This window comes from Eriocheir sinensis, chromosome 2 (assembly GCF_024679095.1).
Source record: "Eriocheir sinensis breed Jianghai 21 chromosome 2, ASM2467909v1, whole genome shotgun sequence".
NCBI classification, from domain to species: Eukaryota; Metazoa; Arthropoda; class Malacostraca; order Decapoda; family Varunidae; genus Eriocheir; species Eriocheir sinensis.
Genome location: NC_066510.1, coordinates 637,357 through 664,650, shown reverse-complemented (window position 1 = coordinate 664,650; position 27,294 = coordinate 637,357). Strand labels below are relative to the sequence as shown.

Sequence of the window (27,294 nt, the reverse complement as noted above, 5' to 3'; positions counted from 1 at the left end):
TTTTTTTTTTTTTTTTTACGTCGTTGCCTGTTGCACCGGTAGGCATCTTCCTGGTGGGGCCTGATGGTCGGCCCAAGGCTTCCCAGGTGGGGCCTGATGGTCGGCCCAGCCCGTTCTGGCGCAGGCGAGTGTTTATAGTGGCGCCATCTTGCATTGGCTCATGCTGTCCCCCGGAACTCGTTCTTGATCCGCTTGGACGGCTTCCTCTAGAGTCCGGGTTGATGGGTGGTCTTCAGGACAGGATGTGGGTAGTATTAAGCCACCCGGCGGTGATTGAAAAATCCGAGTGGTAGCGTGGGGATTCGAACCCGCGTCGTCCATCACGCGGTGAATGTGGGCCCAGTACGCTACCAGTTCGGCCACCGCCTACCCATATATATATATATATATATATATATATATATATATATATATATATATATATATATATATATATATATAGATATATATATGTGTGTGTAACTATGTGTATAATTTGACAACAGAAGGACGAAGACAGACAGTGGAAGATAAACGAGGACAAGGAAAGTTAAACATTGAAGACGCGACACGGACTGAGACAAAGTACTGGCGATGAACATTTAACATGAAAACACGGATAATCTTCGTCTGTGTTTACAGCGCCCCATTTTCTTATGTCACTGAGGGGAAGGAGCACGGAATTCGAGCGGTGACTGCTACAGATTACTCCCCCCTAGTGACGAGGAAGGAGGAACGAGATCTTCCCTGGTGTGGGGGCGCTGTGGCAGACGATGATGCGTTGCGGTGTGTAGTGTTGCGCGGTGAGTTGCGCTGAGTGGAGTTGCTTCGAGGTGCGCGGTAAGTTGCGCTGAGATGCATTGCGTTGAGTAGTGTTTAGCTACGGTGAGTCAAGCTGGGGTGAGTAGTGCAGTGGCAACAGCTACGGTGAGTCGAGCTGGAGTGAGTAGTGCAGTGGCAACAGCTACGGTGAGTCGAGCTGGAGTGAGTAATGCGGTGACAACAGCTACGGTGAGTAATGCGGTGACAACAGCTACAGTGAGTCGAGCTGGAGTGAGTAATGCGGTGATAACAGCTACGGTGAGTCGAGCTGGAGTGAGTAATGCGGTGACAACAGCTACGGTGAGTCGAGCTGAAGTGAGTAGGGCGTAGGGGACAGCTACGGTAAGTCGAGCTGAAGTGTTGAGCAGCGATGAGTTGAGCAGCGAGGGGTTGAGCAGCGAGGGGTTGAGCAGCGAGGAGCTGCGTGAGTTGAGCTGCGGCGAGTTGAGTGGTTGGCTGTTTAATAGATCCTGGAAGGCTTGAATCCGCACTCCCAAATCGCGAACCACGTAGACGGGTCCTGAGCAGAAGAGTGGTGCTCTGAAGGACACCGCCGAAGTAGAGGAAGAGTTGCATATCGTCGTCAGGCATGGTGAAGTCGAGCGGCGTGGAGATGGGCGAAAGGCACTGGCGTAAACGCGCCGGGGGCCACGTCAGTCAGAGAGTGCGTCGAGGGAACTGGGTGTGAAGGTGCTAGATGCCAGCGTGCCAGGGGCCACAGCCGGTTGAGGAGTGAGAGGCGCTAGCATATGGCAGGAGCCGCGGCAGTCGTGAGTGCGTCGAACGACTGCGTGGGAAGGCGCTAGATGCCAGCGACCCGGGGGCCACAGCGGGTTGAAAAGTGAGGGGCGCTGACATGTGCCAGGAGCCGCGGCAGTTCGTTGAGAGTAGAACGAACTGCGTGTACTATAGGCGCTGGCACGTGCCAGGGGCCTCTGTAGCTCGGGGAGTAAACCAGTGTTCAAAAAGGCACTGTAACACAACACTATATGTTTAGTAGGTAACACTGTGACACTAACTGTTGCTGGGGACGCGCTGCACTGAACTGTTGCTGGACACACTGCACTGTACACAAAGATCCACAAGTGTAGGATAATCCAAGAGGGCGGTGGTAGATCCAGGAGGCGGTGGTTAATCCAGGGGGCAGCTAGTAATCCCAGTGGGGTGTCACACTGTGTTTGCGTGTCTCTCTGAGTCTGTGTGGTGTGTGGCAGCGTATACACTGAGTCTGTATGGCGTGTACACTGTGTCTGTGTATGGCGTGAACACTGAGTGTGTGGCACTGTGTGTCTCAGTAATATGTCGCACTGTGTTTGAGTGTTCACTGAGTCAGTGTAGTGTCACACGGTGTGCGTGTCTCAGTCGCCGGACCAGCGGAAAGGCAGGAAGGAGGTGGGTGGGTGAGCGCCGGGAGGAGCACCATGGGGCACAAAAGATACCTGAAGGGCGCTGAAGATGCCTGGAGGAGGCGCACAAAGGGTGCCTGGAAGAGGCGCACAGAGGGTGCCTGGAAGAGGCGCGCAGAGGGTGCCTGGAAGAGGCGCACAGAGGGTGCCTGGAGGAGACGCAGAAGGCGTCTGGAGGAGGGCACAAAGGGTGCCTGGGGGAGGCACAGAGGGTGCCTGGGGAAGGCGCAGAAGGCGCCTGGGGGAGGGCGGGGGAGAACCCTGAAGGTGGCAACTACGCCTACGGCGTAATGTTTCTCCCGACCTGAGTGCTCAGCCCCACGAACCCCGAATGGAGGTGAGGATTTTTGCCCCAGGAGAGGGCGGACGAATGGACAAGTTACCCTGCCCAGGTCCTCCACTTTGGGAGAGAGTGCCCTTAAAACGGCACCGGTTATAAGCCACCTTGAACCATAGCAACACCGCGGGGTCACCAATTGTTGGTGGTAGCGAGTGTTTTAAGTGCTAATCGGTTCACGGATAGGGAAATTCATATCCGCCAGGGTTACTTTATTTTGACAAACTTACAGAGGTCATCGACATAGACAAGACACAAAGAAAAGGTGTTTGTTTGTGTATGCGTTTATGTGAATGTTGTGAAGTGTGGGTGACATTTAAGTGTTGGTGTATATGTGGAACTATGTGTATAATTTGACAACAGAAGGACGAAGACAGACAGTGGAAGATAAACGAGGACAAGGAAAGTTAAACATTGAAGACGCGACACGGACTGAGACAAAGTACTGGCGATGAACATCTAACATGAAAACACTGATAATCTTAGTCTGTGGTTACAGCGCCCCATTTTCTTATGTCACTGAGGGGAAGGAGCACGGAATTCGAGCGGTGACTGCTACACCTTTGACTCCACTCTGTCCAAAAGTGCTTTGTGTGTGTGTGTGTGTGTGTGTGTGTGTGTGTGTGTGTGTGTGTGTGTGTGTGTGTGTGTGTGTGTGTGTAACTCCCCAACACAACTGAATAATGCAGAGTAGCCATCGGCGTAGGAGTAGATAAACAGTTTGTTATGGAATTATCATTAATGGACAATAGAAAGAAAGTGGGAGATATAAAAGTCCAGCGGAACACCATGGTTGATAGGTTTACGGGAAGAGGTGAACGTCAACCACATCAGAGATATATCGGGCTAAAAAGAAGCTGGATAGTACAGAGAGAAGGAAAGAACGCGTAGATGGGTAGTTTAGAAAGCAAAGTTTTGTGCCAGGCTGTCAAAAGCTTTTGAGATGTCTAAGGTAATAGCAAAATTTGACCGAAACGGCTTTGAGAGGATTGCCAGGAGTTCGTTATGAAAGCATGATCACCAGTAGGAAGCCCATTGAGTGATCCGTGCTGGTGGTCAGAGAAAAGATCAGATGCTTAGGAACATGCGTGTTGAGGATTTCAAAATATTAAGAAAGACATGTTACCCTTCTTAGGCACTGGCTGTATCAGTGAACCCTACACTATGGACCAGAAACGTGCCCCATCCCTGTCATTAAGCCGCGAATTTTGGAAAATCAACCGCTTTGGTGCGAATCGCCATAACTCCCTTATTTCTGGGGCTACAGAAATGTTTTTATAACAATCGACGGCAAAATGAAAGGGCTATATTTTGTAATAAGCGCCCGGGCTCAAAAACCGACTCGAAAGGCTAAAAAATCGAATATATTCGCAAAAAACGACACTGAAAATAAACTATTTTTGAGTTCCCAACCCTGAAACCCACTCATTTTTTGAGGATTTCAAAAAACTTATTGAACACATACTTTAGCCCTACCAATGTACTTTCCAATATGGTGCATAACATTTCCCTACTCCCAATAGTTTCGATGCTGGAGCTCGAAACGTAAACCCTTTTGAGAGCGATTTTGACGAACTCCAGACACTTTGCCGTTTTTGTCTAGTGGGGCATTGCTATTGCCTCTAGAAGGCTGTAATTTGTCATGTAGCCCCTCTTGGCAATGTAGTTCCCCTCTTGGCAATGTAGTTTGACGAGCTCGAAGGATTATTTAATAGCTCGATTCCAAATTTGTCGTCGAGTCGTCACAAAATAGCCTGTTTTTAAGATATCTATATAAAAAGGTACTATTTTTTATATAATCATTTCACTATATAATTCAACCTATATTAAGCGCCTTATTATACATGTTATCTTTTATTTTATTTAGTATACAACCCCATTTCCTCCCATTTATGAATAATACATTTAATTTGCTTTCTTTTGATACCATATATATATATATATATATATATATATATATATATATATATATATATATATATATATATATATATATATATATATATATATATGTGTGTGTGTGTGTGTGTATATATATATATATATATATATATATATATATATATATATATATATATATATATATATATATATATATATATATATATGTGTGTGTGTGTGTATATATATATATATATATATATATATATATATATATATATATATATATATATATATATATATATATATATATATATATATATATATATATATATATATATATATATATATATATATATATATATATATATATATATATATATATATATATATATATATATATATATATATATATATATATATATATATATATATATATATATATATATATATATATATATATATATATATATATATATATATATATATATATATATATATATATATATATATATATATATATATATATAGTGAAATGATTATATAAAAATAGTAACGTTTTATATAGATATCTTAAAATGATATTTAATAAAAAATAGACAACATATTGAAGTGTTCATATATGAATTATTATTATTAATTTATGTGGCGTCAGGAAGGTTTTTCGTCGCGGCGCGTGAAATGATTCAGATTCGGCGAATTTTCGTCGCGAATTCTGGTCAAGCTCAAGCAAAAACTACTGAAGCTAGGAAGGAGTGCTTGGTGGCAAATGAAAGCTCTATTAATACATATTGATAATCAGAAAAAAATTGGCACTAAATAAAAAAAAGTTATAAGCAGAAAACTAGGACGTGTCCAAATCGCGGCAAAAGGGCCGAAAAACAGCCTATTTTGTGACGGCTCAACGACAAACATGGTATCGAGCTATCAAAATATCCTTCGAGCTGGTCAAACTACATTGCCAAGAGGGGCTACATGCCAAATTACAGCCTTCTAGAGACAATAGCAATGTCACACTAGACAAAAACGGCAAAGTGTCTGGAGTTCGTCAAAATCGCTCTCAAAAGGGTTTACATTTCGAGCTCTAGCGACGAAACTACTAGGAGTAGGGAAATGTTATGCATCATATTGGAAAGCACATTGGTAGGGCTAAATTATTTGTTAAATAAGTTTTTTGAAATTCTCAAAACATGAGTGGGTTTCAGGGTTGGGAACTCAAAAATGATTTTTTTTCAGAGTCGTTGTTTGCGGATTTATTCGATTTTTTACCCTTTCGATTCGGTTTTTGAGCCCGATCGCTTAATACAAATTATAGACCTTTCATTTTGCCGTCGCCTGATTCCAAAACCATTTCTGTAGCCCCAGAAATAAGGGAGTTATGGTGATTCGCACCAAAGCGGTTGATTTTCCAAAATTCGCGGCTTAATGACAAGGGCGCCGCAAAATCAAGAGTCCGCCGTCCATTACTTGAGAAGTCACTGGCTGTATGTAAGCCTACTTCCAGCGTGAAGAAAAGTTAAATGCTGGTATGCAGAGACGAAAGAGTTTGACCAGGCAGGGTGTCAACACGGAAGTACAGTTTTAAAAGGCAATAAAGGGCCCTTAAGCCTTATGTGATTCAGAGAGGGGCATAGTGGAGGGAATATAATAGAAAACATTCTTTAGAATTTTAACAACATAGTAGAGTAATTTGGGGGATGAGTAGGAGGAATGTGCTCTGCCCCTGAATCGTCCAGAATGGAATTTTCAGACAGTTTGAACGAAGACTTCAGCTTTAAGACATGTGACAACTGTGCTGCCACCAGGACGAAGAAGTGGTGAAAAAAATGAAATAAAATTGTTGAATATCTTTGGCTAGAGGCAGAAGGCTTTACAAAAAAAATAGAGAAAGCGGCGTTTTAGCATTTTATATTTTTGGAGTTTTTAAATCGAAGAAGATGATGTCTATATACAGGGGCCTTGTCCGTTCTCGTATGGAGTACACTATGGATCGTATTTGCGGGGGGCTCCACAGACACAGCTCTGCTAGACAAGGTAAAGTCAAAGGCTATTAGTTTCATCAACTGCCCTCCTCTTGCTAGAAGCCTTATACTTTTTAAATTCCACCGCAATGTTGCATCTCTTACTATCTTCTATCGATATTTTTTATGCTGGCTGATCTTTTGAACTTGCTAACTGCATGCTTCCCCTCCCTCCTTATGTTTTATAAGGTTGAACCTTTAGTCTTTCTTTCGCGTCGTTTCATGCACGCGTTTTGAGCTTACGTAAGTCATTAATTTTCCATATATTTTACGAAGTAGCTATATTTACTTTATTCAGCTTGTATATGAAATTTATTTAGTAATCAAGTAAATTTACTTTTACAAAGTACCTACAGTTATTTTATTTCTCAGAGTAGATCGATGCAGATTTCACTACCAAAGAATTCCTGTGCTCCCAATCATTTCGCATCAGATTCTTGGTGAGGCCTCGCCTGCGGTTCGCTGCGGAGGAGTTCCCGCCACATGTTGTGTTGCAGCTCAGGACCACAGAGGTGGATGGGCCCCGTCTAGTATTCTCCGGCGCTATGCTGCGAGTCCTCGGTGTTTTGGCACAGTCTCTCAACTTCAGGTATACAGTGTACCTCGAAAAATGTCTTCCTAAAATTGCTTATATAAATAGCTGCTGCTGCTATTGCTATTGCACAGGAGGCAGGCCGAGCGTAAATAGTTAACACGGTGCTTCTCAAAATAGAAGTTTCCTTTCTGACCAATCTATCTCCGAAATGATAGACGGTCTCTGTTCTTCCCCTAAACCTATCAACAATAGTGTCCCGCAGGACTCTGTCTATCTCCCACCCTCCCTGTTGTTCATTCATAATCTTTCCAAAACAAACTATCCTATCCATGCATATGTCGATGACTATACTTTCTCACATCATTTGACGGAAGATCCTCCCAACTGAGCCTACATGATTCTAAGCTAGAGGCTGAAAAACGATTAACATCAAACCCTGCCATAATTTCCGAACAGGGCAAGAACCTTGTCCTTCAACACCTCAAAAACTAAATTTCTCCACCTGTTAACTCGATACAGTTTTCCAAACACCTATCCCCTATTCTTCGACAACATTCAGCTGTCATCTTCTACAATAAATATACTAGGTCTAACCTAAACTCTAAAATATCAACTGGAAACTTATTATTGCTCCCCTTTTACTAAATCAGATTCCTCGAGCTTGAGCGTTCTGTACCGTCTCCGCCAGTTCTCTTCCCCCTCCCTGATGTTATCCTTATACAAGGACTTGTTCGCACTCAAATGGAGTATGCATCTCATGTTTGTGGATGGGGGGTGCACGAACTGCTCTCTTGGACAGAGTGGAGCCTAAGGGATTTCGTCTCATCAACTCTCCTCGACTCCTCCTCTTACTGACACTCTTAATTCTATTTCTTAAATTTTGGCACTATGTTGCATCTCTTTCCATCTTCCATCGATATTTTCAAGCTGACTGCTCTTCTGAACTTACTAACTGCATGCCTCGCCCCTTCTCGCGGCCCCGCTGCACACTATTTTCTACTCCAGCTCATCCCTTACACTGGTAAACTCTGGAACTGTCTTCCTTCCTCTGTACTTCCTTCTGCCGACGACTTGACCTCTTTCATGAGGAAAGTATCAAGACACCTTTCCTACCGAAATTGGCCTCTCTTTTGGTCAGTCTCTAATCAATGCCTTTATATATATATATATATATATATATATATATATATATATATATATATATATATATATATATATATATATATATATATATATATATATAGGCATTGATTAGCGTTTTTTTTTTTTTCTGAGGTGCTTCCTTTACTTAAAAAAAGCGGTCGTACGGCGTCGAACACTAAAGATAAGTATTAACAATTCTAAGTCTTAAGAGAGGTTAAAAGTGCATAATTAATATCTTAGAATAATAAAACAATGACACCGAAGAAGAGCAGGCTTACAAAAGATGGAGGACACCACCCTCCCATGACCTCATGTCCCGGGGAGGGCGTCTTCTCCCCCAGCACCGGTGAGAGAGAGAACTTCCTATCTCAACCAGATGGCAGTTACACCCTAAACAGTAAATAAAAACGAAGTTCTCCAGCTGCTTGCAGATATAAGATATTAGAGCTATGGGGCGGTAATGTAGGGACTGTGAACCAACTTGTCTTGGCGTCCGGCTGGGAAGTACAATTGATTCACGCCATTCACTTGGAATGATGCTTGTGCACCATATTGCGTTGTATATGTGGAGTAACAGAGCTATAGGCTCAGGTTATGTTGAGGTGATATTGGAAAGTATGGCAGTTACGCGTTCCTGATGGTATAACGAGCACGTACACAGAAGGAAGTGAGGCATAAGGGATATGTTATTTTATAAGGTGTACAGGGTAATGTCAGAGGCAACTTCGAAAGCAAGGTTCTTGGGTTGGGGCTGAAGTGGGGAGGCGAGCAGGAGTGGCGAATGATTATACATTGCAGCCGTAGGACAATCTAGACTAAATAACAGTTTGTTAAATGCGCAAAAGTATTGTAAGGCATGCGCCCCACGAAGCATCCGAGAGAATATGAATGAGATCCAGTGATTTCATGCACTGTGTTTTCAAGGATCTTAATTAAGTGTGGAAGCAATGTAAGACGCCTATCAAATACTACCCCAAGAAACTTACCCTACTCTACTACTGGCAGCCGAGAGCCGCACAGTATGAAGTCGGGGTCTGGGTGATAACTCCTCAGGCGACAAAAAATGTATAGCAACCAATATGGAAGGGGAAAATTGAAAGCAATGCTCCTTTGCCCATCGGGAGGTCCTGTCTGTAGATTCTGTAGCCATCGTTGTGCAGTTGATATCCGAGATGCCAAAAACCAGAGTGCTAGGTCATAGACAAGAAGTGAAGACGAAACATCATCAGGGAGTGATGTTGTCATGCCGTTTATGGCCGCGGCAAAGAGGGTGACACTCAAGACGCTTCCCTAGCGGACTCCTTCCTGTTGCTGATATGATATGGAGTATGACGTTTCAACTGTATAGCGGAAGGTCTGATATTTAAGAAAGCCCTTCACAAATTTTGGCACCTGACCCCGGAGGACAAAGTAATGGAGTTGCTTAAGTATCCCGTTCCTTCATGTTGTGTCGTAGCTCTTCTCTAGGTCGCAAAAGACACAGACCATGAGCTGTATCTGCAAAGGCGCGACATATAAACGATTTGAGACGTACAAGGGCATCCAAAGTCGACCTCATTCAGCGAAACCCAGAATGGTAAGGGTCATTCATTCATTCATTAAAAAAAAAAGGGCTTTGATAGGGTCTGGCACAAATCTTTGCTTTCCAAACAACCCTCCTACGGTTTCTATCCTTCTCTCTATACCTTTATCTCCAGTTTCCTCTCTGACAGATCTATCACTGCTGTAGTAGACGGTCACTGTTCTTCCCCTAAACCTATCAACAGTGGTGTTCCTCAGGGCTCTATTCTGTCTCCCACTCTCTGTTGTTCATTGGTGATCTTCTTTCCAGAACGAACTGTCCTATCCATTCTTACGCCTATGACTCTACTCTGCATTTTTCAACTTCTTTTGATAAAAGGCCAACTCAACAGAAACTAGATGATTCCAGGCTTGAGGCTACAGAATGCTTAACCTCAGACCTTACTATAATTTCCGATTGGGGCAAGATGAACTGGTGTCCTTCAACGCCTCAAAAATTCAATTTCTTCACCTATCAACTCGATATAATCTTCCAAACACCTATCCCTTATTCTTCGACGACACTCGGCTGTCACCTTCTCCTACACTTAACATCCTCGGTCTATCCTTAACTCAAACTCTCAACTGGAAATTCCATATCTCCTCTCTCACTAAATCAACTTCCTCGAGGTTGTGCGTTCTGTTCGGCTCCGCCAGTTTTTTCTCCCCCGCACAGATGCTGTCCATATACAGGGCCTTGTCTGTCCTCGTATGGAGTATGCATCATATGTGTGTGTGTGTGTGGGGGGGGGGGGGTGTTCCATTCACACAACTCTGTTGGACAAAATAGAGTCAAAGACTTAGTTTCATCAACTCCCCTCTTCATACTGAGAGTCTTCTACCTCTTAAATTTCGCCGCCATGTTGCCTCTCCTTCTATCTTCTATCGATATTTTCACGCTGACTTCTCTTCTGAATTTGCTAACTGCATGCCTTCCCCCTTCCGCGGTCCCGCTGCACTCGACTTCCTACTCTGCTTCGGTGATCTCTACTGCTCAACACTGCTCTGCTAAGTGTTATATTCCTGTCTACTTAAGCACATTCTCCCTTGCACACTTGCTCACATCACTGTGGTGTACATACAACTCCTTCCTATCTTTACTACGCTCCTTCTTAACTAGGAGGCCCTTGTTTCAGGCTGATTTTCTTTCTTTGTTTGAACGGACCGGATAATCCCGACGCGGCGTCTACCCCGCCGCGCGATGGGCGCAATTCCCAAGAGACCCTTTGTTTTGTCTCTAATCTCAGGGAATACACAAAGGCAAAATGCCCACCACGTTAAAACGCTGTGTCGAATGCGGATGCCGACAAGCGCCTCAATATTTTAAAACAAGCAAAGGAGCAATTGATTCATGTCGGTTTTGTATGAAGGCAAAGAAAGATGAAAGGAACATCAGACAGCTAGAAGATGAAATTCAGGCGTTGACACGGGACATTGAAATTTTGAGGGAAGGACTCCTGACAACAACGTGTAGCACCTGTTCCACTCGCGGGTGTTCCTCACCTCCCCCCTCCTCCCACCCAAGGCCCCTCCGTCTTATCCACCTCGCCCGCCGCACACCCACCCTCCCTCCTCTCACTCGCCCCCACCCGTTCCTCTCCCCTTTCCTCCTCCTCTTCCCTCTCTTCCGCCTCTCCCTGCTCTCCCTTTCCTCTCGCCACCCCCCCCTCCCTCCTCCACAGCCGCTACCTCCTCCGCCTCCTCCCCTGTTCCCTCCTACCCCCTCTTCCCCCTCCTCCCCCGCCTCCCCCACCACCTCCTCCGCCACCTCAGCCACCTCCTCCTCTCCCCCTTCCCCTTCGACGTCATCCCCCTCCTTTCTCTCCTTCTCACACTCCTCCTCCTCCTCCTCCTCCTCCTCCTTCTTCTTCCCATCCTCCTTCTACTCCTCCTCCTCCTCCTCCCCTCTTGCCGCCCCTCCCTTTCCTCCTGTAGCGACTTCCCTTCCGTCTACTGACGCAGTTTGAAAGAGGAAAGTACTGGTGGTGGGCGACGGTCAAGTCAGGTTCATTGACAGGTACTTTTGTTCAAGGGATAAGGAAAATAGGCTTCGAGTGTGCTTTCCCAGGGCAGGCATACAGCACGTATCTGACAGGATGGAGGAAATTTTAGCAGGGGAGGGGACACAGCCTATCGTCTTCTGCAGTTTCGGGGGTAATGACATCGGTAGAGTGGGTAGCGGAGAGATATTTCTGCGCTTCAGGGACTCGTTCGAAAAGCGAGAGACTTCGGGGGGGCGTTGTGATGTTTTGCCGAGGAGGGGGGTAGGTGAGGGATGGCTTTCCAGAGCCTTAGCAGTAAACAGCAGGCTTGCGGCCCACTGTAAACGAAATGGTTGGCTTTTCCTGGATAATTGGGACCTCTTCTACGATAAAGGCACCTTGTATTTTTTTTCTTTTTACAGCAGAGGAGTCAGTTCAAGGGCATAAAAAAAGGTAACAAATGCTAAAAAAAAAGCCCGATACTCACTGCTCCTAAAAAAGAGTTAGAGAAGTGGCCGAAAGATAGGTCAATTTCGGGAGGAGAGGTGTCCTGATACCCTCCTCTTGAACGAGTTCAAGTCGTAGGCAGTAGGAAATACATATGAAAGAAGACTGTTCCAGAGTTTACCAGCGTGAGGGATGAAAGAGTGAAGATGCTGGTTAACTCTTGCTTAAGGGATTTGGGATAATGAGCTTGAGTAGAAAGTCGTGTGTGGCGAGGCCGCGGGAGGGGGGAAGGCATGCAGTTTGCAAGTTCGAAAGAGCAGTCAGCATGAAAATATCGATAGAAGATAGAAAGAGAGGCAACATGGCGGCGAAATTTAAGAGGTAGAAGACTATTAGTAAGAGGAGGAGAGCTGATGAGACGAAGAGCCTTAGACTCCACTCTGTCCAAGAGAGCTGTGTGAGTGGAGCCCCCCCACACGTGAGATGCATACTCCATAATCCAAGGATGGGGTGCACCTGTCACTCCAGGGGGTGAAGGTCCTCGCAGACTCTCTCGAGCGATCCTACAGGATATTTTAGAGTAGACGAGGGGGGAGGGCCTGTCAGCAGTGGCTATGCATTGCAGACTGGAACTAGGGAGCGCAGGAGTAATCGAAAGGATGTAAGAAAGGATGGGCTAACGGCTTATTACACCAACAGTCGGAGTCAGGAACAAGATAGATCTACTGAGGGGGAAAGCATGTGTCGAGAAATTCGACATTATAGCTATCACGGAAACATGGGTGGATACTGCAAACAAAAACTTCATGTCGGAGTATGAAATAGATGGGTATCAGATGTTTCATAAAGATAGAAAGGGAAGAAGGGGAGGGGGGGGGTGGCACTTTATGTTAAAGACACACTTAAATGTTCCGCTAACAACTCTGTTCAAACAAATGGCGACTCAGAATCAGTTTGGGTGGACGTCCACAAAGGGAAAGACAAACTCAAGCTTCGGTCACACATTCACGTATCAAGCCCACGTATGCTCACGTATGTGATTTTTGGCCCATACGTGGCCATACGCGGGGTTTGTTGCCGCGATCAACTGGATACCTGTCAGGGGCCGATGTACGTAAAGCTTGCACGGTCAACATAGGGACGCCATAACGTAAGTACGAGGTAATGCGTATTAAGCCTAAGTCGTGAAATCGAGTTAGGTTAAGGTAAGGGAACAGCAATTCATAAGGTTGGGTGTTGTGTCGACATGTATGGAAAAAGTGATATTTCTCGCTTAGTTTTTACTCTGAACTTTGCAAAGGGTACCTAATCGATGCAGAAAACTCCGACGAATCGAATGGTACACTCAGAATTGCTCTAAGACAAAAAATAGCGGAAATATGTGCAAATAACTCTCAGAATCTTCCGTGATTTTTTTGATTTACAAAAAAAAACCGCTTTAATTCCTTTTTTTTTTTTTCCCAGAGGCATTTCATCTGATGTAGAAAAGGATGAGGAAGCCGTTCATGGCCTGAAAGCAACGCTCCGGGCAAAATTAACGGTGTTTGGGGTATGGTCCCCTCTGCGAAAAACAAAGAGGAGGGGGGAGGAAGAGGAGAAGGAAGAGGAAGAGGAGGAAGAAGAGGAGGAAGTAGGAGGAATGGGGTGAGGGAGGAGGAGGAGGAAGAGGAGGAGGAGGAGGAGGAGGAGGAGGAGGAAATGGAAGTGGATGAAAAAGAGGAAGAGGAAGAGGAGGAGGAAGAGGAGGAGGAGGAGGAGGAGGAGGAGGAAGAAGAGGAGGAGGAAGAAGAGAATTAGGAGGAGAAGAAGGATAAGGAGGAGGAGGAGGAGGAGGAGGATTAAGAGAAGGAGGAGGAGGAGGAGGAGGAGGAAGAAGAGAAGGAAGAGGAGGAGGAGGAGGAGTAGGAGGAGGAAGAGGAAGAGGAAGTAGTTAAAGAAGAGGAAGAGGAGGAGGAAGAGGAGGAGGAAGAGGAGGAAGAGGAGGAAGTGGATGAAGAAGAGGAAGAGGAGGAGGAAAAGAAGGAGGAAGAGGAAGAGGAGGAAGAAAAGGAAGAAGTAGTAGGAATGAGGGGAGGAGGAGGAGGAAGAGAAGGAGGAGTAGGAGAAGGAAAAGGAGGAGGAAGAGGAGGAAGAGGAAGAAAGGGAATAAGAGGAGGAGGAAGAGGAAGAGGAGGAGGAGGAGAAGGAAGAGGAGGAGGAGGAGGAAGAAAGGAAGGATGATTAAGAAAAGAAGGAGAAGGAGAAGGAGGAAGAAGAGAAGAAGGAGGAAGCGGAGGAGGAGGAGGAGGAGTAGGAGTAGGAGGAGGAGGAGGAGGAAGAAGAAGAGATGGAGGAGGAGGAGGAGGAGGAGGAGGAAGAGAAGAAGGAGGAGGAGGAGAAGAAAGAGTAGGAGGAAGAGGAGGAAGAGGAGAAGAATGAGGAGGAAGAGGAAGAGGAGAAAGAGGAGAAGGAGGAGGAGGAGAAAGAGAAGGAGTAGGAGAAGGAAAAGGAGGAGGAAGAGGAGGAAGAGGAAGAAAGGGAATAAGAGGAGGAGGAAGAGGAAGAGGAGGAGGAGGAGGAGGAGAAGGAGGAAGAAAGGAAGGAGGAAGAAAAGAAGGAGGAGGAGAAGGAGGAAGAAGAGAAGAAGGAGGAAGCGGAGGAGGAGGAGGAGGAGTAGGAGTAGGAGGAGGAGGAGGAGGAAGAAGAAGAGATGGAGGAAGATGAGGAGGAGGAGGAGGAGGAAGAGAAGAAGGAGGAGGAGGAGAAGAAAGAGGAGGAGGAAGAGGAGGAAGAGGAGAAGGATGAGGAGGAAGAGGAAGAGGAGGAAGAGGAGAAGGAGGAGGAGGAGGAAGAGGAAGTAGTTGAAGAAGAGGAAGAGGAGGAGGAAGAGGAGGAGGAGGAAGAGGAGGAAGAAAAGGAAGAAGTAGTAGGAATGAAGGGAGGAAGGAGGAAGAAGGAGGACGAAGAGGAGGAGGAGGAGGAGGAAGAGGAGGAGGAAGAGAATGAGGAGTAGGAGGAGGAAAAGGAGGAGGAAGAGGAGGAAGAGGAAGAAAGGGAATACGTACGTACATAAGGTCCGTGCTGCACACCTGTGATTGCAGTTCCCGTCGACATCTACCTGCAGCAAGAAGTACTTCCTTCCTGCTGAATCAACATGGAGAACATTGAAGACATCCTTGCCCTTATAACACCAGCAAACAGCCATAACACATAATTAATGGAGGCCATCCTGGAGTATGTGCACACCATGGTACTGGTGTTAGTTGTGAAAGTCCACCTTGCAAGTGAAAAAACAGAAAAAAGAGGAGGCCGAGGAGGGTTTGGGCTTGGCCGTACCTGCAAAGAAGAGTGGAGCTAGGCCACTATGACAACCTGATGGAGGAGTTGGTAACCGAAAGTCCAAAACTGAACAGGAATTTTACCCGGATTGACAAGGACCTCTTCAGTGAAATAGCTGAACTTGTCACACCCCGCATTCAGAAGCAACGCACATTCTGAAGAGAATCCCTTGAGCCAGGCCTGCGTGTGGCTATCACCCTTCGTTTCCTCGCCACGGGTGACTCATACAAGAGTCTGCAATACTCATTCCGAGTAGCCCACAACACCATTAGTTACATTGTACCAGAGACCTGCAGGGCCATTGTTACTGTCTACGGAGATGAGGAACTGCAGGTGCCACAAACACCAGAGGCTTGGAAGCAGGTTGCCCGCGGGATGTTGGAGGTTTGGGTGACCCTGAAGCAAAAGAAGCCCCCTTCCGTGATCTCTTGGTGGTGTCCTTAGGCATAGTTGAAAGCAGTGGCGACAAGGTCTACTGACGAGGGCGCTGGCGGGGGTGAGAGGCGGTGGTGGTGGCTTCGAGGTATATGCTGTTGCTAGTCCGAGAGAGGAACTGAAGCCGCAAGCCCGCCGCACGGCATATACACACCATGCACAACGTTGCAATGTCGTCGTGGGTACCCGAGGAGCGGCGCTGGTGCCACGGATGCTCCTGCACCGCGTGAGGACCCACGCATTGCGTTGCGGGAACAGGGAAGCAGCGTTGGACCACGTGTAAGCGCACCGCAAGCACGCCAAAGCCCCACGTATGCGCCACGTTGTACGTGTGGAGCCACGTAAAATGGCGGTTGACGTGAGCAGCCACGTATCTTTTGAACATGTCTTAAGATGCGTGGCACCCCACGCACGCTCGGGTGGTGCGTAGCGACCCCCCGTCTCCGTCCCGTATGCCCACGTACGCAAATACGCATTACGGGATATTTACGTAGTACTTACGTAAGCGGTTGCCGAATACCAATTTCTGTTCGTGCGTGGGCGTACGTGGCTTGATACGTGAAAGTGTGACCGAGGCATAATTCTAGGGGTTCTTTACAGGCCACCCAACCTTAGCAGGCAGGACACTGATATATTGCTCCAAGAGGTAGGCAGGGTTAGCAGGGGCAAAAATGTCTGCATAATGGGGGATTTTAACTATAGGAATATAGACTGGGAAGGCGTGGTGGGTGATCTAGAATCTGAGGATTTTCTGAAAGTAGTTCAAGATATTTTTTTCAAGCAGACAGTAACTGAGCCCACCAGGGGTAACAACATTCTAGACTTGGTCTTAACTAACACCGAACATATGATCAGCGACCTAGATGTTGGGGGAGAATTAGGTGGCAGTGATCACAGGGAAATTAGGTATAAATTAGACTGGGCGGTGACCCATGAACTCAACCCTATGTTGATGCTTGACTTTAGAAGAGCTGATTATGAGGGGCTCAGAAGACACCTTGAGGAGGTAAACTGGGGAACCTTAGGGCTGGATGAGGGCCAGATCTCAGGGCTGGAACCGGAAAGACAGGGGAACCATGTAGTAATGACCTACAATAATTTAGTTAGAGTAATTGCGGAGGGTCAGAGACAGCATATCCCTTACCAAGCACGTAGGAAGGAAAATAACGATCCCAAATGGATAACCCGCAGACTCAAGCATGAGATTGGCTTGAAGAGAGGAACTTACAGGAAAATAAAGAACGGAGAAACCCACCTCAGGGGTAGGTATGTTGAGCTAGCCAGGTCGGTGAAGAACACCCGCCTAGCAAAAACAATTATGAGTTTAGGGTAGCCAACGAGGCCAAGAGCGATCCCAAGGGCTTCTTCAAATTGTACAGAACGAAAACAAGGGACAGAATTGTACCGTTGAAAACAAACACGGGTGAGCTCGTTGAGAATGGAGAAGATACGAGTCAAATGATGAATGACTATTTCCTCTCAATTTTTACACAGGAAAATCTAACAACCATTCCGGAGAGAGTTCAGGTACATGAGGGCGAAGAGAACGACAAGGTGAGGGATGTGATCATCACTAGGCAAGTAGTCCAGGATGAGATTAGTAGGTTGAAGAAAAACAAATCGCAGGGCCCAGACGAAGTATTCCCAAGGATTCTGAAAGAGTGCAAGGATGTCGTTAGCCCTCTTACCGATTTCTTTAAGATGTCTGTGAATTCTGGGTATGTGCCCAATCAATGGAAAGTAGCTAATGTGACGCCGATTTTCAAAAAGGGATACAAGTCATCCACCTCAAATTATCGCCCAATTAGCTTAACATCAGTTGTAGGAAAGATGTTGGAGTCAATTATAGCCGGGAGCATTCGGGACCATCTTGAAAAGCATAATTTAATTCATGATTCACAGCATGTATTCACAAAGGGTAGGTGTTGCCTTACTAACCTGTTGTCCTTCTACACTAAAGTATTCAAGGAGGTTGACCGAAATGAAAACTATGACATATTGTATCTAGATTTCAGTAAAACGTTCGACAAATATCCCCATCACTGGCTATTACTAAAATTACAGGCTCACGGCATAGATGGGGAAGTTTTGAACTGGATCAGGGCGTGGCTTAGTGGTGGAAGCAGAGAGTGCAAATCAATGGTAAAAAAATCTGAATGGGGCAGTGTTACGAGTGAAGTCCCACAAGGGTCGGTGCTGGGTAACCTGCTTTTTTATTATTTACATCAGTGACTTGGACACAGGAATTAGTAGTGATGTCAGCAAGTTCTCAGATGATACCAAGATCGGTAGAGTAATAAAATCAGACAGGGACGCTAGCGTTCTCCAGGATGAGCTGGACAGACTATATGATTGGGCGGGGAAGTGGCAGATGGAATTCAATGTCTGGAAGTGTAGCATTCTGAGTGTAGGTAGGAACACACAATTACTCCTTAAATGGCACTCCTCTAAGCAGGTCTGGGCGTGAGAAATCCTTAGGAGTCCTAGTGAGCGGTGGCCTCCGTCCTTAGGCTCAATGCATTCAGGCTAAAAATCGGGCAAACAGAGTCCTTGGTTTCATCTCAAGGAGCGTAAGCAATAGGAGCGCTGAAGTCATCCTCAAACTTTACTTAGCACTAGTTAGACCTCATATCGATTATGCAGTTCAGTTCTGGTCCCCCTACTATATAATGGATATCAAGATGTTAGAATCTGTACAGAGGAGGATGACAAAGATGATTCAGGGGGTGAGAAACTTGCCTTATGAAGACGGGCTGAAGCAGTTAAACCTACACTCTCTAGAAAGGCGAAGATTGCGAGGAGACTTGATCGAAGTCTGTAAATGGATGAAGGGCTTTAATAAAGGGGATGTCAATAAGATTTTGAAAGTAAAAGAGCCAGGTTGGACGTGTAGCAATGATTATAAGTTAGACAAATCCTGATTTCACAAAGACATAGGCAAGAATTGGTTCACTAATAGAGTGGTGGACGAATGGAACAGGCTTGGGAGCCATGTTGTTGGTGCCAATACCGTAGATACATTCAAGAAGAGGTTAGATAAAGCCATGGCTGGTGAGGTAAGGTGGGGTTGAGTGTACAGGAGCTGCCTTGTATAGGCCGACCGGCCTCTTGCAGACTCCTTACGTTCTTATGTTCTCTACACCCGAAATTGACCTCTAACTTGGCTACTCTTTACTTTTGTCTACCATGGGAACGGTGAGTAAAGGGCTGCACTCTTTTTGTTGCCCTTGAGCCGTCTCCTTTGTTGTAGAAAAATAAATAAAGACGGAAGTTCACCATCTTCATCAATTTATAAAAGGAAGACCTTAGGGTTTTGAGGCGGTAATACAAGGGCTGTGAACCATCTTTCATTCATTCATGCATTATAAAAAACGCTTTAGACGGAAGTTCACCATCTTCATCAATTTGCAAAAGGATGACCTTTGTTATGAGACGGTAATACAAGGGCTGTGGACCATCGTTCCCAGGCTTATGGATGGAAAGAATTGACTCACGCCATTTACTTGGAAATTTGCCTGGAAAGAATTGACTCACGCCATTTACTTGGAAATTTGCCTGGAAAGAATTGACTCACGCCATTTACTTGGAAATTTGCCTGGAAAGAATTGACTCACGCCATTTACTTGGAAATTTGCCTGTGCACCACACTGCGTTGTATATAAATTTTGTAGTAACAGTAATGGTGGTAGAGCTTAAATGTCGGAGCATAGCGTGTGGAATTTTGTCGGGAACTGGTGTGGTCATTGTACCGGGACAAAGTTAACTAGAGTTTGCGCGAGAAGGAGACGTTGTACTTTTCACCACTGAAGCAGGAAAAGTCTAGCTGGCGACTCTCCTGTTCTTGTAAGTTGTGATATACCTCAGGTAGTCTGAAATTTGGAAAAGGACAGCAGCAAATGCACTAGCTGAGGCGTTGGCGACTTCTTAGCTTTCTGATACAACATCGCTGTTGATTTTGACCAGCCAGGGTGTCAGCACGGAAGCACAGTTTTTAAGGACAATAAGAGGCACTGCATCAGGTTCATAAGCCTTCTGATGATTGAGGCCAAAGAGGGCATAGAGAACATCGCTCAATAACAGGCATAATTGAATCAGAGGGGGGATGAGTGGAAGGAATATGCCCTGAATCGTCCAGAGTGGAATTTTAAGAGAAACTTTGAAGGAAGTTTTTTTTTTTTTTTTTTAACAGCAAAGGAGACAGCTCAAGGGCACAATAAAGTAAACATTAATAAAAGAAAAAAAAGCCCGCTACTCGCTGCTCCTAAAAAGAATCCAAAGAGGTGGCCGAAAGATAAGTCAGTTTCGGGAGGAGAGGTGTCCTGATACCCTCCTCTTGAAAGAGTTCAAGTCGTAGGCAGGAGGAAATACAGATGAAGGAAGATTGTTCCAGAGTTTACCAGCGTGAGGGATGAAAGAGTGAAGATGCTGGTTAACTCTTGCATAAGGGGTTTGGACAGTATAGGGATGAGCATGAGTAGAAAGTCGAGTGCAGCGGGGCGCGGGAGGGGGCCTGCAGTTAGCAAGTTCAGAAGAGCAGTCAGCGTGGAAATATCGATAGAAGATAGAAAGAGAGGCAACCTTGCGGCGGAATTTAAGAGGTAGAAGACTATCAGTATGAGGAGGAGAGCTGATGAGACGAAGAGCCTTTGCCTCCACTCTGTCCAGAAGAGCTGTGAGTGGAGCCCCCACACATGAGATGCATACTCCATACGAGGGCGGACAAGGCCCCTGTATATGGACAGCAACTGTGCAGGGGAGAAGAACTGGCGGAGACGGTACAGAACGCCCAGCCTCGAGGAAGCTGATTTAGTAAGAGATGAGATATGAAGTTTCCAGTTGAGATTTTGAGTTAAGGATAGACCGAGGATGTTTAGTGTTGAGGAAGGTGATAGCTGGGTGTTGTCAAAGAATAGGGATAGTTGTTTGGAAGATTGTGTCGAGTGGATAGGTGGAGAAACTGTGTTTTGAGGCGTTGAAGGACATCAGGTTCTTCTTGCCCCAATCGGAAATAATAGTAAGGTCTGAGGCCAAGCGGTCTGCAGCCTCCAGCCTTGAGTCGTTAAGTTCCTGAAGGGTGGGTCTTCTATTAAACGAAGTTGAATAATGCAGAGTGGAATCATCGGCGTAGGAATGGATAGGACAGTTCGTTTTGGAAAGAAGATCATCAATGAACAACAGAAAAGAGTGGGAGATAGGACAGAACCCTGTGGGACACCACTGTTAATAGATTTAGGGAAGAACAATGACCGTCTACCACGGCAGAAATAGAACGGTCAGAAAGGAAACTGTAGATAAAGGTACAGAGAAGGATAGAAACCGTAGGAGGGTAGTTTAGAAAGCAAAGATTTGTGCCAGACCCTATCAAAAGCTTTTGATATGTCCAGCGCAATAGCAAAAGTTTCACCGAAACGGCTAAGAGAGGATGACCAAGAGTCAGTTAAGAAGGCTAGGAGATCACCAGTAGAACGCCCTTGCGGAACCCATACTGGCGATCAGATAGAAGGTCAGAAGTGGAAAGGTGCTTTTGAATCTTACGGTTAAGGATTGATTCAAAAGCTTTAGATAAACAAGAAAGTAAAGCAATAGGACGGTAGTTTGAGGGATTGGAGCGGTCACCCTTCTTAGGTACAGGCTGTGTGAAGGCATACTTCCAGCAAGAAGGAAAGGTAGATGTTGACAGGCAGAGGCGAAAGAGTTTGACCAGGCAGGGTGACAGCACGGAGGCACAGTTTTAAGGACAATAGGAGGCACTCCATCAGGTCCATAAGCCTTCTGAGGATTGAGGCCAGAGGGCATAGAAAACATCATTTTGAAGAATCTTTATAACAGGCATAAAGGAGTCAGAGGGGATGAGTAGGAGGAATATGCCCAGAATCGTCCAGAGTGGAGTTTTTAGAAAAGTTTGAGAGAAGAGTTCAGCCTTAGAGATAGATGAGACGGCAGTGTTGCCGTCAGGACTGAGAGTGGAGGGAAAGATGAAGAAGTGAAGTTGGAGGAGATGTTTTGGCTAGATGCCAGAAGTCACAGGAAGAGTTAGAAAGCAAGGATTTGACATTTTCTATTAATGAAAGAATTTTTGGTTAGTCGGAGAATAGATTTGGCACGATTTCGGGCAGAAATGTAAAGTTCATAATTAGCATTAGTTTGAAGGCTCTGGTATCTTTTGTGAGCTACCTCTCTATCATTGACAGCACGAGAACAAGCGTGATTAAACCAAGGCTTTTAGCGTGAGGAGTAGAAAGAACGAGGAATGTATGCCTCCATTCCAGAGACAATCACCTCTGTGATGCGCTGAGCACACACAGAGGGGTCTCTATCCTGGAAGCAATAATCATTCCACGGGAAATCGGAAAAGTACATCCTCAGGTCGTCCCACCGAGCTGAATCAAAATGCCAGAAGCATCGCCTCTTCGGCAGGTCTAGAGGATGTACAGGGGCGATAGGATAGGATACAGAAATAAGGTTATGATCGGAGGAGCCCAACGGAGAGAACAGTTTGACAGAGGAAGCAGAATGGTTAGAGGTGAGGAAGAGGTCTAGAATGTTGGGCCGATCTCCAAGACGGTCAGGAATACGTGTAGGGTGCTGGACCAACTGCTCTAGGTCGTTGAGGATAGCAAAGTTGTAGGCTTGTTCACCAGGATGGTCAGTGAAAGAGGATGAAAGCCAAAGCTGGTGGTGAACATTGAAATCTCCTAGGATGGAGATTTCAGCGAAGGAGAGTGGGTCAAGATGTGCTCCACTTTAGAATTCAAATAGTCAAAGAATTTTACATAGTTGGTAGAGTTAGGTGAGAGATAAACAGCACAGATGTATTTAGTAATAGAATGACAGTGAAGTCTTAACCAGATGGTGGAAAATTCAGAAGAGTCAAGGTCGTGGGCACGAGAGCAAGTGATGTCGTTGCGCACGTAGGCGCAACATCCAGCTTTGGATTGAAATTTAGGATAGAGATAGTAGGAGGGATCAGAGTAGAGATTTCTGTCAGTAGCCTCAGAAACCTGTGTTTCGGTAAGGAAGAGAAGGTGAGGTTTAGAGGAGGTGAGATGATGTTCCACAGAATGAAAATTAGAGCGAAGACCGCGAATGTTGCAGAAATTGAGAAGAAAGAGGTTCGAGGAGTTATCAAGACACCTCTCAGGTCGGCAGAAGGGAGTCCTCCTGGGGAATTTGTGGTCCCCAGGCGGGGACTCCGAGGCATTGAATTGAGCCATTTGAATTTTGAATTTTGGAAAAAGGTGTATATGTTGTGTGAATGTAGTGTGGTGTGGATAAGAGAGGATCTGTCTTTAGAGCATGCTGAACTACTCTCCGGTGTTGGTGAGACAATAGGGAAACGGTTAGTGAGGACATGGGAAGGGTCTTTGGAGGGCTTCAGCTCCCTTCTCACCTCCCATATATACCTCACCGGGAGTGGCTTGCGCCCGTTCGGTAGGTGTCTTCCTACCTACTCCAGCCAACGAGTTCAAGCAAAAAATGTCAAAATGTTAATTCACAATGCTGTTTTCCGTCCATAACCTTTCTGTGACTAATTGTCTACTGAAACTAATTTACATATACTCGAAATGCGTCAATGAATCGTGAACACGATAGTAGTCTCAACTTTGTTCTAAATATTATCTGTTAGTTTGCTAATATCTGGGGAGCATAAAGCATTTAAATGTACTGAAAACCTGAAAATTCGCCTATTCGTTTGACATCATCAACTCGAGACCCGGGCCATTATCTTTTGAAGGCCACGACCCGAGGCGGGTTGAAAAAATCTTTCCTTGATAATTTCTGATAAATATTGAGGAAGTGTGCCGCGTGAATGTAGTTTTGTTTGGAAAACAAGATAATTTGCCTTTAGAGCGCATGCTGAACTGCTCTATCATTTTGATGAGACATTATGGAAACGGGTAGCGGGGACACGAAAGAGCCTTTCATGAGCTTCCAACACCCTTACATCTCCCGTATACACCACACCGAAGTGACTAATGGCCGTTTTGACAGTGTCTACCTCTCTAACCACTACACATTTTCCACCTAAAATTAAAGAAAATTATCGAAGCAATACAAGTATGAAAAAAGTGCCATTGTTTACTTGAATCCTTCTTCAGCGACGTGCAGAAACAAATGGTTTCCTCGACTGATCGACATGTGTTTAAGTACTTGCGCGATCAGAACTCAGGCTCCTCGTATCAGTCATACACACTACACACAGTTATTACAGTTGTTATTATTAGTTATCATTTTGTGTTATTTTTATATCTTTATATTATTATTATTATTATTATTATTATTATTATTATTATTATTATTATTATTATTATTATAACTATTACTCGTATTATTTTATAATCACTATTATTTAAATTGTGGCATCTGACAGGAGACTGAGCCTTGGATTGTTTTCCTCAGATAGTAAAAAAGGAGCTTATAATTCCTAATTGCACGAAAAACAAGCAAGTATGCTAATTTTATGTCGTCGAATAGAAGAATATCTTAATATAAGAACATAAGAACGTAGGAGTCTGCAAGAGGCCGGTAGGCCTGTACGAGAACCTAAGCTCCCGTGAATCTAACATCACCTAATATTGCTGTCCATGAATGTATCTAATCTATTTTTGAATGTGACAATTGTATTGGCACTCACCATCATGACTGCTAAGCCTATTCCACTCATCCACCACTCTGTTAGTAAACCAATTTTTGCCTATGTCCCTGTTGAATCTGAATTTATCCAGTTTGAACCCATTACTACGTGTCCTACCCGGTTCTCTTACCAACAAAACCTTATGAATATCCCCCTTATTAAAGCCCTTCATCCATTCATAAACCTCAATCATGTCTCCACGCACCCTTCGCCTTTCTACAGAATGCAAGTTTAACTGCAAGTTTCTTAACCCCTGAATCATCTTAGTCATCCTCCTCTGCACCGATTCTAACATTTTGATATCCATTCTATAGTAAGGTGACCAGAACTGAACCGCATAATCAAGATGAGGTCTAACTAATGCTAAATATAGTTTGAGGAAGACTTCGGCGCTTCTGTTACTTACACTCCTTGAAATAAATCCCAGTACCCTGTTTGCTCGATTTCTAGCTTGAATGCATTGTGCCCTTGGACGGAGATCAGAGCTCACTAAGACCCCTAAATCCCTCTCGCACCCAGACCTGCTTATAGGAGTGTCATTTAAACAATAATTATGTGAGGGGTTGTTCCTACCTACACTCAAAATACTGCACTTCCCTACATTGAACTACATCTGCCATTTATCCGCCCAGTCATACAATCTGTTTAGTTCATCCTGGAGAATACTAGCGTCCTGATCTGACTCAATTATTCTACCGATCTTGGTATCATCTGCAAAGTTACTGACATCACTACTTATTCCTGTATCTAAGTCAATGATATAAAAAATAAACAAAAGTGGACCTAATACTGAACCTTGTGGGACCCCACTCGTAACACATCCCCAGTCAGATCGTTTGCCATTGATTTGCACTCTTTGCTTCCTATTGCTAAGCCACGCCTTGACCCAGTTCAAAACTTTACCCTCTACTCCGTGAGCCTGTAATCTAAGCAACAGTCGTTGGTGAGGAACTTTGTCAAACGCTTTACTAAAATCATGATAGATTACACCATAATTTTCATCGGTGTCTACCGCCTCAAATACTTCATAGTAGAAGGACAAGCGATTGGTGAGGCATGACCTACGAGTACCTTTCGTAAATCCATGCTGCGAGTCGTGAATTAATTAAGCTATGTTTCTCTAGATGCTCCCGTATGTTCCTGGCTATTATGGACTCCAGCATCTTGCCTATAACCGATGTTAAGCTGATTGGGCGATAGTTTGAAGCACCTGACCTTTCCCTCTTGTTGAAAATCGGCGTCACATTAGTTACTTTCCATAGGCTGGGCACATAACCAGTATTTACCGACATCTTAAAGATGTCGGTTAGTGGGCCACTGAGTACATCCTTGCATTCCTTTAATACCCTCGGAAATATCCCGTCAGGACCTGGCGACTTTTTCTTCATAAGCTTATCTATCTCATCTTGGACTACTTGCCTGGTAATGTTTATATCCCTCAATTAATCGTCATCCCCGCCCTCGTACACCTAAACCCTTTCCGGAATAGTCGTTCGATCCTCTTGTGTGAATATTGAAAGGAAGTAGTCGTTCAACAATGTGCTCATATTTTCATAATTTTCCACTAGCTCATTTCTGCATTTTTGTTAATGGAGGCTAGTGCTCTTGTGCAAATGTCAGAACGTTACCCAAAAATGGCATGTGGATACTAGGCGTACGGGGAGCTAGATGAATTATTAGAAATTGCTGCGTCGTTCGAAAACAGGCCAAACGCCCAACCATGTACACATACGTACAGCCATGGCTGATAGTCCATGAGCAGGTGGTGGGGGAAGCCACAGCCAATACTAAGCAGAGCGTTCGAACAAGTTGACGTTCCACATATCTCTCAACAACTCTGTGAACGAGTTGTTAGTAGCTTTGTATGTAGGTCTGGGAATCGCAAGTAATGAATCACCAAATGTTTTGGCTCGTTGTATTTGATGTTATAATTACAAGAGATAGCTGTATGTATGCAATACCCATGATATGTAATGAGTAAGATTAATAACCGATATTACGGCATGTGACGGCTCCAGTATAAATGGTGAGGTGCAAATGTGTGTGTGTGTGTGTGTGTGTGTGTGTGTGTGTGTGTGTGTGTGTGTGTTACAACTATGCTCATGTTTTTTTCTAATTTTATATTACTGTTATCCAGGTTTCATGAAAAGTGGATATGTAATGCTTACCGATAAACTTTTGCCATTCTAAATTTACAAACATTTGGATACCAATAATTAAGGTGAAGTGAGTAACATGCCACATATACGGTATTGTAATCTTTATTAAGGTCATAAAGCATAACATGGTATAGTTTCCGAAGTAAAATTCGACAGATTATTGATAAATAAGTTCAGGATAAGGGAAGAGGGCATCACCCCAGCCTCATGGGGTATAGCATAAATCTGGATGCAGACAGGTAACGACTAGTCTCGTGCCTTGCCTGAAAGACCTGCCATATGGAGAGAGACTGAGACAGCTTGAGTTGCCCATACTGGCATATAGAAGATCCCGGGGAGACCAAATTGAAACTTTTAAAATTGTAACCAGGAAATATGATATAGATTGTACAGAGGGACTTTTTGATTTAAGGGAAGATAGCACCACACGGGGAAACTCTAAGAAAATCTTTAAATCAAGAGCTAGGCTGAATGTTCGGAAGTTTTCATTCCCCAACCGGGTGGTTAATACCTGGAACAGTTTGCCAGAGTGGGTAGTGAACGCTGACTCAGTAGAGAGTTTTGAGGCAAAACTCGATAAATTTTGGAAAAATCAAGAACAAAAATTTTCATATAGAGCACAAATAGTCACCAC

General features: G+C 44.8%; 1 protein-coding gene across 1 annotated transcript in view; it reads left to right on the top strand.

Moving 5' to 3' along the window:
• The window catches only part of LOC126998055 (uncharacterized), a 154,810-nt gene that overhangs the window by 7,150 nt on the left and 120,366 nt on the right, over positions 1–27,294 (top strand). Inside the window, exon 5 of the mRNA XM_050859381.1 lies at positions 6,880–7,035. Within this exon, the coding sequence (XP_050715338.1) occupies positions 6,880–7,035 (156 nt within the window). The remainder of the gene's footprint in view (positions 1–6,879; positions 7,036–27,294) is intronic.